Source organism: Cucumis sativus, chromosome 1 (assembly GCF_000004075.3).
Source record: "Cucumis sativus cultivar 9930 chromosome 1, Cucumber_9930_V3, whole genome shotgun sequence".
Classification (NCBI taxonomy): domain Eukaryota; kingdom Viridiplantae; phylum Streptophyta; class Magnoliopsida; order Cucurbitales; family Cucurbitaceae; genus Cucumis; species Cucumis sativus.
Window position 1 is genome coordinate 16766011 of NC_026655.2, and position 18433 is coordinate 16784443.

Below are 18433 nucleotides of genomic sequence, written 5' to 3' on the forward strand. Positions count from 1 at the left end.
ACATTTTGTAAGGAGAATGGATGAAAAGAAGGAAAATGGGAACGGGGAAGAGGGTCCCAAAGGGATTACTCATATCATATGGTATGGATTAAAATAATATTATATTTTGATTCGGATGGAACTAATTAGTGGAAGTTATTATTAATTTTGTATATGTATGTTTTGTGTTGAATTAATATAATATACATATATTGGGCGGTGGGCATTTTGATAGTTCCATATTCTTTGGTCTGTGGGTATCTTGATGAAGCCTACATTTCAGGTGCAATGCATGTTTTTGGATATTCCACTAAGGCACGTGAGAAAGGCCACAACATCACGTGGGTTTTCCCAACCCCACTTCACTGTACAATTATATTCTCCTTCTTAAATATCCTTTCAATTATTCTTCAATTTTGTTTTTCTTAATTCAAATAAATAATTGAGATCAATGTCAACTCTCTCGTATGTCAACGGCTGGAACATATATCATTGCTCTTCTTACTACCTCCTTTCTTCAATCCCACTTGGCTCATCAATTTCACAAATAATTAATATCTTATCTCTACTTCATACAACATCATTCAAATTTGAATCATATATACGCTAGGTTTTTTAGGGGGTTTAGACTTGCTTCTACCAAGGTTTAAAGTCCAACAAACAATTGCTAACCTTTCTAAAAAAACTAAAAAATAATATGAAAGACTGCATGTATGTTAAAGAGAAGAGAAAAGTCAAACTTTCAAGTTTCAGCTATCTACGCCAAAGAAAAATAATTATACTGATCGAGATACAACGGTATCAAGCTTTGAGCCTTGACATGTTGCAACCCATACTTGCATTTTCTGCATTATACGTAACTACATACCGATATTAGACAGAGAGTATGACAAATAGTCTCATTCGACAATGTCAATTAGGAGAAGTGAATAGATTAAACTCAAAAGGAAAATTCATCTAATATGCTTAGTTAAACTAGTTGCATTCCTTTATATTGGTCTAGACATTGAAGTGTGATTGGGCTCTCGACACCACACCAGTGTGAATATACTCTCATATAGAGTTAGTTTAAACAAGAGAAGCGAGTTGATAAAGAGCAGACAAAGGCCTCACAATCTATGTTCCATAGGCCAAAAAAAATATATATATATATACTTAATACATTTCAGACTACACTCATCTTTTTGCAACCATCTCCCCTTTTCTCCACTTATCAAATAAAAATTCATGTTGAAGATATGTAAAAATAATATATTATAGGGTATCTTTTGATAGAGATTTATTATCTCACTGCATTAATTATATAAAGTGATTGATTAATATATTAATTTGTTGGAAACGTGTATTGGAATGAGATGTTTCATTGCCATTTTTTGTTTCTGTCGGTGATATGTTATGTGTAGTAGGGTATTGGGTAGATATGATTTTGAAAAGAGGTAAGGTTGCAGCCCATGTGTAGCATATGAGATAAGAAGTTTGAATTAACAAAGGGTTATTTTATACTGACTTTATATTATTTTAAATTATATATTCCATAAGAAGCATATGATATAAAGTGACAAATATCTACAAGTTTGGGGGTTAATTTTCCTAGAGAAGATATTTTAGTGAGAAAAAAGTGTAGTATGTGATAGGACCAATTGAAAGGTAAAGTGTGACAACAAATAATATGGTGGGGTGTGTGTATATATATTATGAAGAGCTAGGCTATAGGGGAGAAAATGATATAAAGTCGGGCTAAATGAATGAATATAATATAAGTATATATATAAACAGAAATAGGTAAATTAAAACAATCATTTTTAGCTAGTTAATATTGAGGTTTAGATTTGAGTTTTGTATTTGGTTTATCTTTAACATTTCAAATTGGACAGTTTCGATATTCAAAATCAAGTGTAATAAAACATAACAATTTTAGTTATTAAGATTCGGATTCTACTTGGTGTGATTAGAGTTTGAAATAGACACTTTTAGACATTGGATTGGTTTGAATTTAAGTTTTTATTAGCTTTTAAGTTGTGCGTTGGTCCTTATCTAAATTAATGAAGTGAAGTAACATATATTCTACATTACTATTGAACCTTATATGTTAACGGTCCTTAGGTCCAATTGTGTTATCGATTTCAAACTCGATTGAAGATGTTTCATTAGAAGTCAATGCTTAAAAAAAGTCTAACAGTGTTGTTGACAAAGAATCTCTCAATTAATGGTGTTGTAACGGATAAAGAATTTCTCTCATGCCTTTTGAACTTTTCTTATATGTTAATTATTGGAAGCTAATGCTCATGAAGTAAATGTCTTGATGTCAGTTTGCACAAACCTATTAAAAATATCAGTGCTGACTATTAAATAGAGATCATATCAGCTACGGTGCCATCAAAATTTCACATTAACTAAGAATGAAGTTTTTGATACAAAATCTAAATTGTTTGTTTATTATGACGTAGCTATTATTGCTAATTTAATTGTTTTATGGATCTTTTACATATTTATATAGAAGAGTGAAACAGAAAATAGAAAATTACTTTCATGTCAATTGTTAATATATAGTATATGATATTAAAATCTATAAATATCACATAGGCATTCGATTCAAAATTAAATTTTAGTTTTATTTTTTTGAAAAGATTATTATGGCTGTATTATTAAAGTTCATATAAAGCTAGAAAAAGATATTTAGTAAAAATAAAAAAAAACTGAAAATGGCTCTAAGATTGGTGAACATAGAGAGCGACTATATTTTGAAGAGACACTACTAATTCTCCTATTGCAAATCCAGTTTTGTTTGTTTCACTAGGGATTAAGCATGGTATTAGAGTAAGAAGCTATTGTGTATGGAAACTTTTTAAAATAATATTGTTTTCACCGGTTGGGTTGTGTCCACAAATAAATGTGATTAACACTTTAGGATTCGTTATGAAATGTAATTGTATTGCAATGTTATAAAATAGAAAACTCAAATTTAGACCAAGTGTTTTAGATATAGTTTGTAATGAATTAATATCAAACTCATTCATAATCTCTTTGTTATTATTATATACTTCTACATTTAATGTAATGGTTGTGATATATTTGTTGTTTCCACGGTAAAATATTGTTGTTCTTATCATGATTGCATTATATTATTTTTCTTCAAAACGGTCAACCGCCGATACCAAACTCTATACAAATCAAATAATCAATTAAACTTTTACTACCATATGTTATTAGTTACCTCTTTTTTATATAGCATCTAAGTTGAGTGCTTAAAAAAGATTACTCTTATTTGTATAACTAAGAAAAAGATATATCTAAAAGCTAGCCTATCAAAACGTGTCTGATTCAAAAACATATTCATTCACATTTTCTATTTCTATTTCTACTTTTTTTACTAGGGTAAAAGAACTTTCATCAATAATTAGTCACCCTCTTGGTCATGGTTAAAAGAAGGGACGACTTTTATTCTAATTGACCAATCAAGTGATTTTAATTAGTTTGTTGGCCACAATGATTAAAATATGTATTGATATCACACTACCAAAATTCCAATTTTACATTATAATAACTAACTTCTTGCTTCAAATACTTCCAGAGTAATTTCCAACTTTGTCTTTGATTAATCATAAGTTTTAACCTTTTATCACGTTGTCTTGCTCTTAGGTTGGTCCCTTCTATATTTTACGTGGTTGTTAAACATTCAATTTTTTTTTTTTTATAAAAAGAGTTTATACATTTTTTTTTCCATTAGCCGAACAGACCTTAAGCAGTATTTTACTTGTACAACAAGAGAAAGCATACTTTAGCTAACTTTTTCTTCGGTTTTCGTAAATAAAAAATTTATAAAATTTATTCAAATTAACTATATATATCAAGTTATATTTTTAAGGGCATTTTAAGGGAAATTGCAATTCATCACCATTTTATGAATAATAATTAAGGATATAACAACATTTAAAAAAAATTACAAATATAACAAATTTATCACTCATAGACGTATCACTAATAGACTTTATATGGTCTATTAGTGATAGACCAATATTTGCAACATGATCTATCGATGATATACTTATATCATTGATAGAATTTAACAAATTTTATTATATTTGCAAATTTTTTAAAATGATGCTATATACTTAGTTATTTTGAATCTAATTGCTAAATTTGTAATTATCCCAATTTTTAAATATAACATAAAAAATTAAAATATTTATAAAATATAACAAAAAGAATTCAAACCGAACTCCTGGATCATCTGTCAACTGCTCAATCAATTACTTCTTTCGAATGCTAAAAAAATCCTCGTGTCACCAGTTCAAATCTTGACTTCTTATTAGTGTATAAATAGACATAAGAGTTTATAACATGATAGAATCTATTTTTTTATATATATTTTATAAATATTTTTAGCAATTTTGATATTTACAATAGTATTCGGTTAACTTTCATAAATAAAACAAACGGATAAAATATTTACGATCCACGTAAGAAATTCAAAAAGTCCACGAAATTTACTTTTTTAAAAAAAAATTCAGGTTTGTTCTTCCTTATCATCATCTTTCTTCTCTCCTTTTGTGTCATCTTTTTTCTTTTTTCTTTTTCTCTTCTTCAGCGATTTTTTTTAATATGTCCATTTGCCCTTCCTTTTCATACTCTTTCTTCTGCAATTTTTTTCGTTCTCATCGTCTTTTTCTTCTCTTCTTTAGTTTTTTTCTTTTCTTTCTCATCGTCTTTTTTTTTGTAATTTTTTATTTTATTTTTTCAAACTGTTATTTAGTTTTTGAAGATCGTGTGTCAAATATAAAAGATGGTGAAAAAATCGTTTAGATATTGGATTGTCAAATGTAAATGATCGTGTACAAAAATAGTAAAATCTAAACGATCGTGTTTCAAATCTAAACAATCGTGTACCAAAACATCTTGAAAAAGATCATTAAGATTTGATTACCTAGATTTAAACGATTAAATTAAATGATCGTGTGTCAAATCTAAACGATCGCGTAACAAAAAAATCTTGAAAAGAATCGTTTAGATTTCAAATCTAACTGTCTAATATAAACGATATGGAGAAGAATAGTCAAATCTAAACGATTGTTTTTCAAATATAATACGCACATTGGATGTCAATTAACTTCAGTATATTTTTGGTATTTTTTTATTGTAGGCATATGATCTTTTTTTTTTCATTTTCAAAATTGTTCCCGTAAATATTTGGCCGCTTTATTATACTTTTCTAAAAATCCCATAGTATTTCTTGTTTTTTATATTATTATTCGTAAATGTATTCATATTCATATGAAATTAATAGATGATAGTTTTTATGTTTTATATGTACTTATAAAAAATATCCCAAATAATGATTAATTTTTAATATCAATGTCAAATCCTCCTATTTATGGATATGGATCTACCCACTAATATTGTCGTTGATGGTTTGCTCAAGGCAAAACCCAATCCCAAGGTATCTCAAGAGTATGTCTAGTGGTTAAATTTGTGCATCTCCAAATGGAAAATCAATCAAAACATGAGTGTTTGGCCAGTCATGCCAAAACTCCATCTCTATTACTAGTTATTCTTCCCTTATAAATCCATGTCTTTTTTGTTATTTAATTTTAACCGATTTTAGAAATTTAATTGCATTCTCACTCAACACTAACTTAATTATCAAAGGGTATTTGGCTCAATACCATAACAATGGAAAGTGCTAATTGCCATTGGTATATAGTCCTCAAGTGTTGGTTCACTCATGTCATACTTGACCCAAGCATTAAAAAAATAATATAATATGAGCCAAACTTATTGACACAAAGCCTACAACCTTAAAGACTACATCTATATACATTGACATGTAACACACTTAATATTGGTTATAATGTCCTAAGCAAATGTCAAAAGATGATTCTATAAATAATCTCATCTACATCATTTATGATAACAATTACTTGAGTGCTTATTTAAACTTAACACTTTCTATATTAATTCATGCATGTTCGGCTCGACATACAATGATACAAAACCTAAATGCATTTGCAAGCTCAAAGGTGTATCATATCAGTAGTCTAAGATGTGAGTGCCAAAACTTTCTGACCTATATAAGTTGTCTTAAGTCTCAGAAAAGCAGTTAAAAAAATATAGTTTTGGCAAGAACCCCAAAATATTATTAAACCAGCATGAATAAATGTGTGTGTGTGGCACATATGTCCTCCACAAAAACAACTCATCAAGAAAGACCAATAATATGACTTCAACAGTGTTGAAAAGCAAGTTGAAAAGAACCACTACTTCTTCTTCTCTTAATGAAAGACAAAAAGAAAGCAACCAATGGAAGGGTCCATCTGGGGTTTTTTGAGGGTCGATGCGGAGAAAATAGAGAGAAGATTTGAAAGAATTATACTTAGTGGTGGGATCATAATCCTTTTGCTTTTTCGACTAATCCTTTGTGGGGTACCAAAAGCACTTCTATGAAAATTGGGTGGCTATGTAAAGTTATTCACAACCAGCCATAATAATAATAATTCTGTCAAACAACGACCCTTCACATATCTATACGATAGCATAATAAATATTGTTTGCTTTAAATAGAAGCTCTCGTGGTTTTATTTTTTATTTATTTAAAAAAATTAATATTAAAAATGGTTTTTTTCAAAATAGTTAAAAATAGCAAATTTGACAAAATATTTACATCAACATTAATATATTTTTATCAATGACATTTTTATTTACTTTGCTATTTTTTGAAATGTTCGACGACCATTTTTATAGAGTTGTAATGTTCTACTTATAATTAATTTGAAGATTCATATTCTCAATAAAAAATAATAATTAATAATAATGTTAAGATATCATATTTTGGTTTATAATTTTAAATTAGTTCTTTAAAGTAGATTTTTACAAATTCTAGATAAATCAATAATATTAATAATTTTTATAGAAGAAATACAAGAGGTAAAGAATACCATTTTCAAATTTTATAGCAATAAAAGATGCTAATGAATAATAACAACTGTGTGAGTGACGCTAAGACTAATAGTTAATAGTAAAGTATATAGCAAACAATATTAAAGAATTACAAATGTAGCAAAAAAAATATATCAATAATAGTTAGGTTAAATCATTAGTAGACGTCACTATTGTTTGATATACTCCTATCACCTAGAATGGTTTGTCTTATAGAGTTTGAGAGTTATATATCTTACACAATTTTGTATTAGTATATTTGTAAATTGCAAGTAAGGTTGTATTTTTGGATTAAAAGTAAACAAATTTGAAAAGGTAGGAACCAAAACTAAAACTATTATAATCATATAATAATGTTTCCTTCCAAAACTCTCCCTCTTATACTCTCCACAAAAACTAAAGGTGAGAATTGAGAGATGGAGAAACTATAAGGTTATAATTTGCTAATTTTGGGAGGCTCCAATTGGTCTTTTGCTCTTCTTCCACATTCCAATCTTTTCCCTCAACCGACCTCTATCCCCAAAACATTTGCTTTTTCAATATATATTTCTTTTTCTTTTCTATATATCATTTATCTTCTTTTCTTTTCCCCTTTCTTTTTCTGATGAATCAATTTCCATATCTTCCTTCCACTCATAAATTAGGTGAAAAAACTTTTAGTGGGTTATTAAGATTTTAAGATTGTATCTAGTACTTAACTTAACTGGTATATTAGTCTTCATATTTGAAAAATATATTATGGTACTACATAATAGACTTTCAAACTTTTTAAATTGTCATAGTAGAACTCAAAATTTTTCCCAACACCTTTCTTGGGCAAATGTTTTAATGGCTCATTTTGTACATTTTAATTTTCTCGAGCTTTTCAGTCGAATACCAACTAGGACAAAGACTAAGATGGACTACTAAACTTTCCAAAATCTTTTTTTAGTATGCATGAAACTTTCTCAAATTCCCTATCCATATATTTTAATCTCAATCCCCAATTCAGTATTTGATTCTCGTAGCTATAGATTCCTTCAGGTATTTCTATTTCAATATACATTCAGAGAGAAGCTATTAGACTTGTGTGGCCACCACTGAACAGCTTGGACTATATTATAGGGATTTGCTGGTATTAAAGCGGGGAACGTCAATTGATTGGAAATTTGGATTAGGAATAGAAAATTTGGGGAAGATCTCACCTACCATAATGTTTTTGGAAAAGCATGCGTAAGATTTTGGGGAAAACTGTGTACAAATAATCCCCATCTTTATATGCTTTGTTTGTGAAGTTGAAGGGGTCTCACATTTAGAGAAAGTATGGTTTATTATTCCTTTTTATCCAATAATCAAAGGAAAGATATCTCATCAAATTGACATTGTAATTATGTAAATTTGCGAAAGTATGCGTTCATGTATTTGCAAAGCCTAAATCTTGAAAATTATACAAATTTCCATTTTCTATTAAGGAACAAGTTGTCGCAAAACTGATCGCATAGAAGAAGCAACACAGAATCATCAAATGATGAAACCATATAACGGAACTCGAGGAAATAAAGAAGTGCATGATAAACCGCTGAGGAAGCAAGAAAATGTCCGCTAGACATTGAGATTTAATTTGAACGCATACTGTGAAATCCCACGAGACATCAGAGTATGGGTCCAAGTTATTTAATGTTGGTGCACCTGCAAATACGAAAATAGTATGGAAAGACTCAGGACAGTGCAAATAATATTCCTCCTTAACCAAGGAAATGTGCTTTATGGAGGACAAACAAAAAGAGGCCATACTTATTGAAGCTTATATATACATAGATGCATGCGCGAGCCAAAGAAGACATGAAGATCAAGATCACAAGAAAGGAACCTTTGTCAAGGTTCGTCTATCCCTTTTATAGACCGTTCATCTAAAAATCAAATAGAAAAGCAGTGCATTGACCATTGAACCCAAAGAGAACAAGAAATTGTGATCGGTAGCTCGACATCAATATTATCTTCCACTTTGTATTTATTTTGTGTTGTATTATTGAATTAAGGATTTGAGAAATTCTCTATATTTTTCAATATGAACAATAACACCATCACTTCTAAATTCATTCGTCTTCTTCTCTGTCATATTGAGTAGCTATCTCGCATGTAATGAGTTGAGAAGATGGATTAGTATTTAGAAAAGGGCGTGCATGAGTATATAAACTTTAGTCTGTTTAGCTGGAAAATAGATGTCAATAAAACACTTAAGTGACTATAGGTAGTTTACTATTCGAAAGAATAAGTGACTAAGACTTAGTTAAATCAAAAGAAGATGAAAGTAATATTAAAAATAATTAAGAATAAGTTTGTTAATTAAGAATAAGTTTGTCGTGCATAACTACATCATTAACATTTGGAAATAGAGTATTTGAGGCATTAAAGCGTAGAAAGGTAGCTTATCTTAATTAGCTAACAGTTTGACACATCAACGTTACTAATACATATGGCTTGAAAAGAATGTTGGAAAACTTCTTTAACGATATTCATTGCATCACATTCTTTCACTTTTTGTCTACTTTATACTTGATTGCTCAACACTTCTCTCTGCATATACTTGCAAAAACATCGTTCATGTCACTAAGGCAGAAATTCATTAGAGTAAATAATTGCTCATAAAATATATTTGTTAATTAAAACTCTGAATATAATTTATTTTTGTTCTTTGCCAAAAGTTCAACTTAGACATCAATCATAAACGCCAAATCCCTCTCTTCGACTCTGGACTACCAAAAAATCTATTTTTAAGTTTATATACTTGAACTAAGATAGAAAAACTTGTAACATTAGTATATACTTCATACTCTAAACCTCATCCCATTATAGCTTATCGTACAACATTATCCGACAAGCTTTAAAAGTTACGACAGAGTCCAAGCTGTACCATTACATTAAGGGGTTTTCATACAAAACTTGAAGAAGCGTTTTATTGTTGTGAAAATGATGAGAACTCAAATTTAAGAAAAACTGAAGTTAAAACTGAAGAATAAGTTATCCACGTGAGTCACTGAAGAAGAAGTCTATTGAAAAGACACTATGATCTGTGATCTTCCACCAAATAAGTTATTGCACACTGTATATCTCTTTCTATTTCTATTTGTTTGTAAGTTGCCTACTTGACATACGTATTGTTTGTACCGTTGTCTAAAACTGAGTGTTGTTCGGTAATAGATAGCAATATGTATGCAAGAGAAGAAAGTAAAAGTTAAGTTTTCAAATTAGAATGAACAAGGTGATCATAATAATCCCAATGCAGAGGTCATATTCAATAATTTCCAACCACTAGAGATGTTCCATGTTAAAAAGCTTCAAAAGACTTATATTAGAAGACGCAAAGACTGAATAAATAATATAATAAACAACCTTATAAATTACCCTATATGCTATACATAAATATATTATATAAAAGAAAAAATAGAAAGAGAGATAGTAGAAGAAGAAAAGTTTGAATGAGGGCCAGAAACTTCCACTAAATGCTATCAACCTAATCCTTTGTTGCCTTTTATCAACAACAAAAAACAGTACCCTTTCTGCCCTCTCTCCCCAACCTGCTTTTTGGATTCCCTTTTTTTAATTCTCTTATTTCACAATTCTTTGCCTATAAAAACCACCCAACTTCTCCTCTTTTATCAACAACACTCTCATTTCAAACTTCCAATATTAACCATTTTAAAACAAACTCCCATCTCCTCTGTTACACACCCTTGCTTCTATCTCACTGAGCACACATCTTCTCCATATTTTTCAACCTTCAAAAATGGTTGGTCTTTTTTTTCTTTTAACAAAAAAATGACTCAAATTTTATTCTTTAGCTTCATTTTGGTCTTATTTTAAATGGGTGTTTTTAAAAATTTGAATTTTTCTTTTTTGGGTCTAGGACGGGAAGAAGCTAAGTTGGACAGTAGCTGATGCTGTGGATTACAAAGGTTTTCCAGCAGATAAATCTAAGACTGGTGGTTGGATTCCTGCTGCTCTTATTTTAGGTATCTTAATTATGTATTATTCATTATTACTTCATTAGTCTAATTTAATACTCAAACCTAAACTAAGTATCGCAAATGATTAAGTGCACTCTTGTCTCTGGTATATAGTAAAAAATAAAAATAAAAACAAGAACAATTCATAAATATATACACACATATATATTAAAAATTTACAATCGTCTGTAGTGTACAAAGATAAATTAGCACATGCAACTTCCAAGTCTTTTTTTCTTCTCATCAAAGTGCGATTGATTCTTTTTATATTTTTTTCTGATTCCATAAAGGCCTTTCTTTTTTATATATCTATTTTGTTCAAAAAGAGAATCAAGAAAAAGGTTCAACTTTTTCGCTTTGAACCTTCTTTAATAATTTAATAAACACAACTATGATTAACATCTTCATATTATGCATGCCAACTAACAAATGATATTTCAAATTACTCTCTCTCCTTTTATTTCACAGAGTGATATAAAAACTGAGAAATTTGAAAAAGCCTAGTGTTCTACGTAATACAGTACTATAAAATTTTCTGGATATGTTTCTTTCTCGGCGTTTTTCCCTAAAAAATAATAGTGATGAAATTTTTTTGCTGAGGAAATAGAAAGCAGGGAGAGGTTCGTTTAAGATTGGTTTAGGGAGGTTTTTTTTTTTGGCTTTTCTATGAAGGTTTTGATCAGCAGATTCTGTGCCAACAACAAAACTCCAAACTTAAAAAGGAGAATAATTGAGAGGGACGTACGTGCATAGTATAGATAGGAGATTAGTGACGTTTTTTTTATCCTTCCTGTGAGTATATGGAATTTAATGACACAATCTTATGTCACTTCATCACAATCAATAACTATTCAATGTCATGTGGCCTTTTTGATCACTTTGTTTTTGGTTGTAGATTAAATTAATAAGTAAATGTTTAAGAACCTGTTGTCAGGATAAATGATTGAATTACATACCTTTAAAACATGACTATATAATCCTTTTTTTTTAAAAATCTTAGATCGCAGTTCTTTTATTCTAAAATTTATATAAACTAAGTAGTGTGCATGTAAACTTAAGCAAAGAGAACTTAAGTTGTTTAGTTTTGAGAATTGTTAAGAGAATTAATTAGATATGGAGTCGGAAGCACAAAAGAACTAATAAATTATAAAAATGGACGGTTTTTATTTATTTGTGGGACCTACAAAATATTTGGACCAAAGGGAGAGTGGAATTACCCTTACTGTGTTCTTTTCTTTTAGGCCAACGTAAAGTACCTTTTTCTAATTCTACTTTCCTGTTCTCATTTCTACTAAAAAGAAAAAACTAAAACTCTTGCTTTGTAATTTCTTTTCAAAAGGAAAAGTGACGGTAATTATTGGTTACAAATATTGAATCATAAGAAGTGTTAAGCTTTACATAAATTAGTTTTTAATTTACAGGTATTGAAATATGTGAAAGGCTATCAACAATGGGCATAGCAGTGAATCTTGTGACTTACTTGGGTGGGGTAATGCATTTGCCCAGTGCAGCTTCAGCCAACATTGTTACAGATTTCATGGGAACTTGCTTTCTCCTCTGTTTGCTTGGTGGTTTTCTTGCTGATTCTTTCCTTGGTCGATATTACACTATTCTCATCTCTGCCCTCATTCAAACACTGGTATATGTTCATCAAACTAAAAATTCAATTCATGAACTTCACATATAATTAAAGATAGTAAGTAACAATGGGTTAAATTTTGGCACTTCAGGGGACTGCTGCACTTGCAGTTTCAACAAAACTACCACAGCTTCGTCCTCCACCATGCGATGGCACCAAAACCTGCAAGGAAGCAAATGGATTTCAAATGGGAATTTTGTATCTAGCTCTGTATCTCATTGCTTTAGGGACTGGTGGCTTAAAATCAAGCATTTCGGGTTTTGGAACTGATCAGTTTGATGATACAGATGAGAAAGAAAAGGCTAAGATGGCCTATTTCTTTAACAGATTCTTCTTCTTTATCAGCACTGGAACTTTGATGGCTGTCACGGTGTTGGTTTATATTCAAGATGAAGTGGGTCGAAGTTGGGCGTACGGGATTTGTTCCGTCTCGATGCTTGGCGCGATTTTGTTATTCCTTTCGGGGACTAAGAGGTACAGATACAAGAAGAGCATGGGGAGCCCTGTAGTTCATATTTTACAAGTCATTGCTGCTGCAATCAAGAAGAGAAAATTGGAGCTTCCTCAGAATGTTGGTTTGCTTTATGAGGATTCTCCTGATCAAGCTTCACGAATTGAGCACACAAAACAATTCCAGTAAGTTCATTGATCATCTACAATTTTCAAATCATTCAATCAATCTTGTCCATAGTATACAACAAACATCATGTGAAGTTCACGAAATCAATCTTTCCTAAAAAAATTATTTAAGTAAATTGATTGGTGATTCCTTTTTGCATAGATTCTTGGACAAGGCTGCAATTGTTGCAGAAGGCGATTTCGAGAAACACGGTGCTGTTTCAGCTCTAAATCCATGGAAGCTAAGCTCAGTGACGAGAGTGGAGGAGGTGAAAATGATGGCAAGATTGCTGCCAATATGGGCCACAACCATTATCTTCTGGACTACATATGCCCAAATGATCACATTCTCAGTTCAACAAGCATCCACAATGGAAAGATCAATTGGATCTTTCCAGATTCCAGCAGGCTCTCTCACTGTCTTCTTTGTAGCAGCCATATTAATAACTTTGGGTGTTTATGATCGTCTTATCATGCCTCTTTGGAAGAAATGGAAAGGAAAACAAGGTAAATTCAGATCCATCTAAATACCGATCTATTTGTATAGACATTTCTTCAAAGAATCCTGAATAGTTATCTTCCTATGTTACAGGTTTCACAAACATACAAAGAATGGCCATAGGCCTTGTCCTATCAATACTTGGAATGGCAGCAGCGGCACTGGCTGAGAGTAAAAGGCTGGGAGTGGCAAAAGCAGTCGGCGGCGACACAACTACCCTACCGATAAGTGTGTTCTTATTGATCCCACAATTTTTCTTGGTGGGGGCAGGTGAAGCCTTCATATACACAGGGCAACTTGATTTCTTCATAACCAAATCCCCCAAAGGGATGAAAACTATGAGTACCGGTCTCTTCCTCTCAACACTATCCCTCGGGTTTTTCATCAGTAGTTTCTTGGTTTCAGTTGTGAAAAGGGTGACAGGAAACGATGGAGAAGGTTGGCTTGCAGACAATGTAAATTACGGCAGACTTGACTGCTTCTATGGACTATTGACCATACTAAGCATCATAAACTTTGTTGCTTTTCTGGTATGTGTTATATGGTACATGCCACAAAAACGCAAAGACTTCCAAAAGAATGGCATAGTCAATGGCAACTTGGCTGAAGAGAAATGCTAATGGGAAGTATAGAAGAAAAACAAACCAAAGTGTTGTGTAATGTTTTGACTTTCCTTTCGATTTTCCCCTGCATTCTAAATTATCAGCTGAAGTTTGGATTGAGAGTGTAAGATGCTTTATGTATAAAGTATTACCAGTTTCACTCATCACTACCACAAATCTCATTCTTTAGCAATTCCAATTTCCATCAGATTCAAACCCAACTTTTTTGGGGGGGTTAAGGGGTAATCAAATTCCAGACCATGAAGTTAACTATTATGATCTCAATTAATTTTAGAATATGAGACTATTGGATTGACATGTCGACTCGCAAATGATTTTTATAGTGTAGAATTTTCATATCCTCATAAACTAACAGGAATCCGCAAGTTGGACCAAATCACAATATGAAGATTTTGGAGAATATTGAATGGTCGTGCTGGAAAGTTGCAAAATCCTTTTGGAACATGGAAAAGGGGTTCCAAACATTATTCTCTAACTAAAAAGAAGAATACAATGGATAATATAGAAGAAGAAGAAGAATATGCAAATGTACATACTGAAAAAGGACTAGCCGAAATCGCAATGTCATCTCTGTAAAATTTTTTTTGACAATTGTTCTATCTTCTCCGGCAATCTCCTAGGTTCCTCGTCGGCAACATTTTGGTGTAGAATAGAAGGCCTAACTTAAGAAATTAATGACAATTATTTGGTGGACAATTTGAAAAAGAAACACAATTAACTTGATGACTTAAGTTAATGTGCTAAGACTAACAACATAAGTAACAAACAAAGCCAAAATAATAATCAAAACATAAAAAACAGGCGATCCAATTCGATGACACAACATCTACATCTGAGTGTCTTCGATACAAAGAACGAGATCATATATTGCCTTATAAAATGATTTATGAGTACATGATATTGATCAACTGTACAAACCTCAACATAGAAGACTTTCATGTTGTACATAGTGAAATCTAGAATACTCATACAATATCTTGGAGGCAATCGATCTTCTCATGTACATCAAAAGCGTGCTCCCCTTGGCGTGAATTGAGAGTAGTTTGTAGAGAGACATGATGAATGTCATACCTACCCTTGGCGTGAATTCGTTAAGTGTTGTGTTTATTAAAAGTTGAGTTGTATTGTATATAAATATTGTAAATTTGGTATATTATTGTAAATTATGTACATATGACTTACTCTTGAAGAATGAAATTATTGTTGGTGTTGGAGAGTTTATTTTGTTGATCAATCTGCCTTTATTGGAATGAATGTAATATAGAAAATGGAAAATGATAAATGCAAAAAAAGTCAAGTATACTCTCTTATTTGACACGAAAATAACGTCAAGAAATATAATACTTGATGTTATTTTAGCGTCAAGTAATGAAACTATATACATGACAGTCGATTACTTGACGCTTTTTAAAACATCAAGTATAGATTTACTTGACACTGAGTTGGTCATGTATTAAAACGTCAAGTATAGATTTACTTGACACTAAGTTGGTCATGTATTAAAACGTCAAGTATAGATTTACTTGACACTGAGTTGGTCATGTATTAAAATGTCAAGTATTAACGCTTTTTAAAACGTCAAGTAATCCAAATTTTGTAGTAGTGGTCAATGAGAAGAAATGTTTCATTGGGCTCTCTTGAATACAATATTTGAGCCATTGGATTTTGAGAAGAGGGGTAAAGGCGGACGGTGAAAAGGTGAAAGCAATGGTCAATTGGCTACAATCGAGGGATGTATCTGAATTGAGGGGATTTTTTTGTTCTACCAGTTACTACATAAGATTTGTAAGAAGTTATGGAGACATTGTTGTACCTCTTACTAAACTACTACTACTACAAAAAAAAAAAAAAGGATTTAAATGGAGTGAAGAAGCAACTAATGCCTTTGAACAGTTGAACCAGGCCATGATTTATCTCCCCCCATGTTAGCTCTTCCAGATTTCTTAATACCACTTACCATTGAAACAAACGTTTCGGGGGTTAGGTTAGGTGTTGTATTCATCACTAGTAGAAAAATGGTCTACGACGACAGTTATTTACTGTCGCGAACAAAATCCATGACAGTTATTTTCAGTCATAGAAGCGGGAGTCATGGAAAGTCCTTCCATGACACTTTTCAAAAACTGTCGCAATAACTTATTTCATGACATAAAATAAATGTCGTTAGTTAGAATTCTACGACATCAAATAACTGTCATATTTTATTTTATGACAATAAATAACTATCATCATTTATGTATTAACGACAGTTAAATAAATGTCGCGAATTCGTTTATTGTGACATGTTTTAAATGTCACAGATATGTCAATCGCGACGACAGTTTTTTTTAAAGATAGGGCAATCGTGACAATTGATTTTGTAAAAAAAACTGTCATTGTTTTGGTATTCACAACAATTAATAACTGTCACAAATTCATATATTACGACATGTTTTTCCTGTTGCAAATTACTCAATTACTACAATTTTTTTCTATTCTCTTTGCCACTCCGCCATTACACGAACCATTTGAATGACAATAATATAGCTGACAATGACAATTTTGAATTTATAATATTGACACCCATATAGTAAAAAATAGCCGACACTTTAATATATATACGCTATAATACAATTTATAATATTCGTACATTTCCAATCAACTTCCAACAATTTACAAGTACGGAATCCTAGCCCTTAATCAAAAAATATTTTAAATTGCATCAGAATACATATAACAAGATTTTCTGCTAAAACATAAACGACCAACCGAGAATGTTCGTCTCTGAAAGTGTTCTTTGACAGTAAACTCATGAAGTTGTCGACTCCAGTTGAACCTAAAAGATAACATGAATATAAGCATCCATCATAGGACAAGAGAGTACAACTAGCTTTATTATTATTTTTTTAAATATGACTTAGGATTCAAATGTGTTTTCAAAGAAGGTGAAAAGTGCACCAAAAAGTTGTGATAAAAGAAGAACAAAAGGTATAGATATAGAAATATAGTCACGAGAAGACACAAGAGTATACATGGAAAGAGGAAAGAAAACATAGAAGAGTAAACATGGGACGATGATGAAAGAAAACATAAAAGAGTAATCACGGGAAGAGGAAAGAAAACATAGAAGCTACCCCAGGTTTTCATAATTGAAAAGAATCATGGGGGAAGGGGAGAAAAAGGTTGCTTATGCATACAAAAATTGCATAAGAACTGTCCTAACAATCACCTAGTCATTCCACAAAGAATTATCTCACAAAACTTCCTACCAAACAATCCACAAGTGAAGAATGGTGAAAAACTACAATAATGAATGGTAGCAAACAAACATATCAACTAAACTAACGATATGCCAAGAGAACTCTAAATGAAAGAAATGAAGATTTCACAATTAACTTTAACTTAGCTGAATGTCAAGCCAAGAAGATTGTAGCCAAGATTCTTAATTAGTAAGGATTTACATCAAATCATCATTACATAATTCCATGAACAAATGGAGGAATGAGTTAAAAGCATTGATAAAATTTGTTGAGTGAAGAAAGAGTTTTTAAGCAACAATATGCATCACAGCCCAACAAATAGTGGTATTTGCTAATAACAACCTAATGAATTCCTCCCCCTGCATCCCAGCCCAACCATAGAAATTTTATCTCAGAGCAAGTTTAATCCAAATAAATACCTGCTTGAATATTATTGGTAGAATTGGAAGGTAGAATTCAGTAACAAACTAGACAAGTTAATGAGCGAAAAACAAAAATCCGGGGATTATTTGAGAAAATCGTACCTGATACGACCATCTGAATCGTAACTTTAACTTAGGTGAAGCATATCCAACCTATAAATTCAGGAAAACAACATAACAATTAAATCATAAAACCTAAAGAACACATAAATTACTGCAAAAAAAAAAATCAGCATAAGCAAAAATATTGATGACAGAAGGAATGACTACAAACAATAAACTATGCATGCTTTCTCTCACATGTACAAGAAAGAATAATTGATGCCACACATAAAGTCAAAGAATTACAAGTTAATTAAATTTCTAAAACGACATGTCGTGGAGGAGATACAAGTGGTTGTTTCGACATGACATAAAGAAATCAACAACACTGGTGTGATTAAGAATCACGAGTCAATTCATCTGAATCAGAATCACTAGCATTATAGTCTATCG

At 31.1% G+C, this 18433-nt stretch overlaps 1 protein-coding gene across 1 annotated transcript; it reads left to right on the forward strand.

Annotated features, from left to right (window-relative positions):
- The first annotated feature begins 10521 nt into the window (after window positions 1-10521).
- LOC101205385 (protein NRT1/ PTR FAMILY 6.2) lies at window positions 10522-14449 on the forward strand. The gene is made up of 6 exons (XM_011657989.2): window positions 10522-10681; window positions 10799-10904; window positions 12320-12537; window positions 12629-13173; window positions 13319-13662; window positions 13748-14449. Exons 1-6 carry the CDS (start codon window positions 10679-10681, stop codon window positions 14272-14274), a joined length of 1743 nt encoding a protein of 580 aa, XP_011656291.1. The 5' UTR covers window positions 10522-10678; the 3' UTR covers window positions 14275-14449.
- The last annotated feature ends 3984 nt before the right edge of the window (window positions 14450-18433 follow it).

Coding starts and splice junctions, on each gene's coding strand:
- LOC101205385 (XM_011657989.2), top strand. Junction 12,538..12,628: donor CTGCCCTCATTCAAACACTG/GTATATGTTCAT, acceptor TTGGCACTTCAG/GGGACTGCTGCACTTGCAGT. Junction 13,174..13,318: donor GAGCACACAAAACAATTCCA/GTAAGTTCATTG, acceptor CTTTTTGCATAG/ATTCTTGGACAAGGCTGCAA.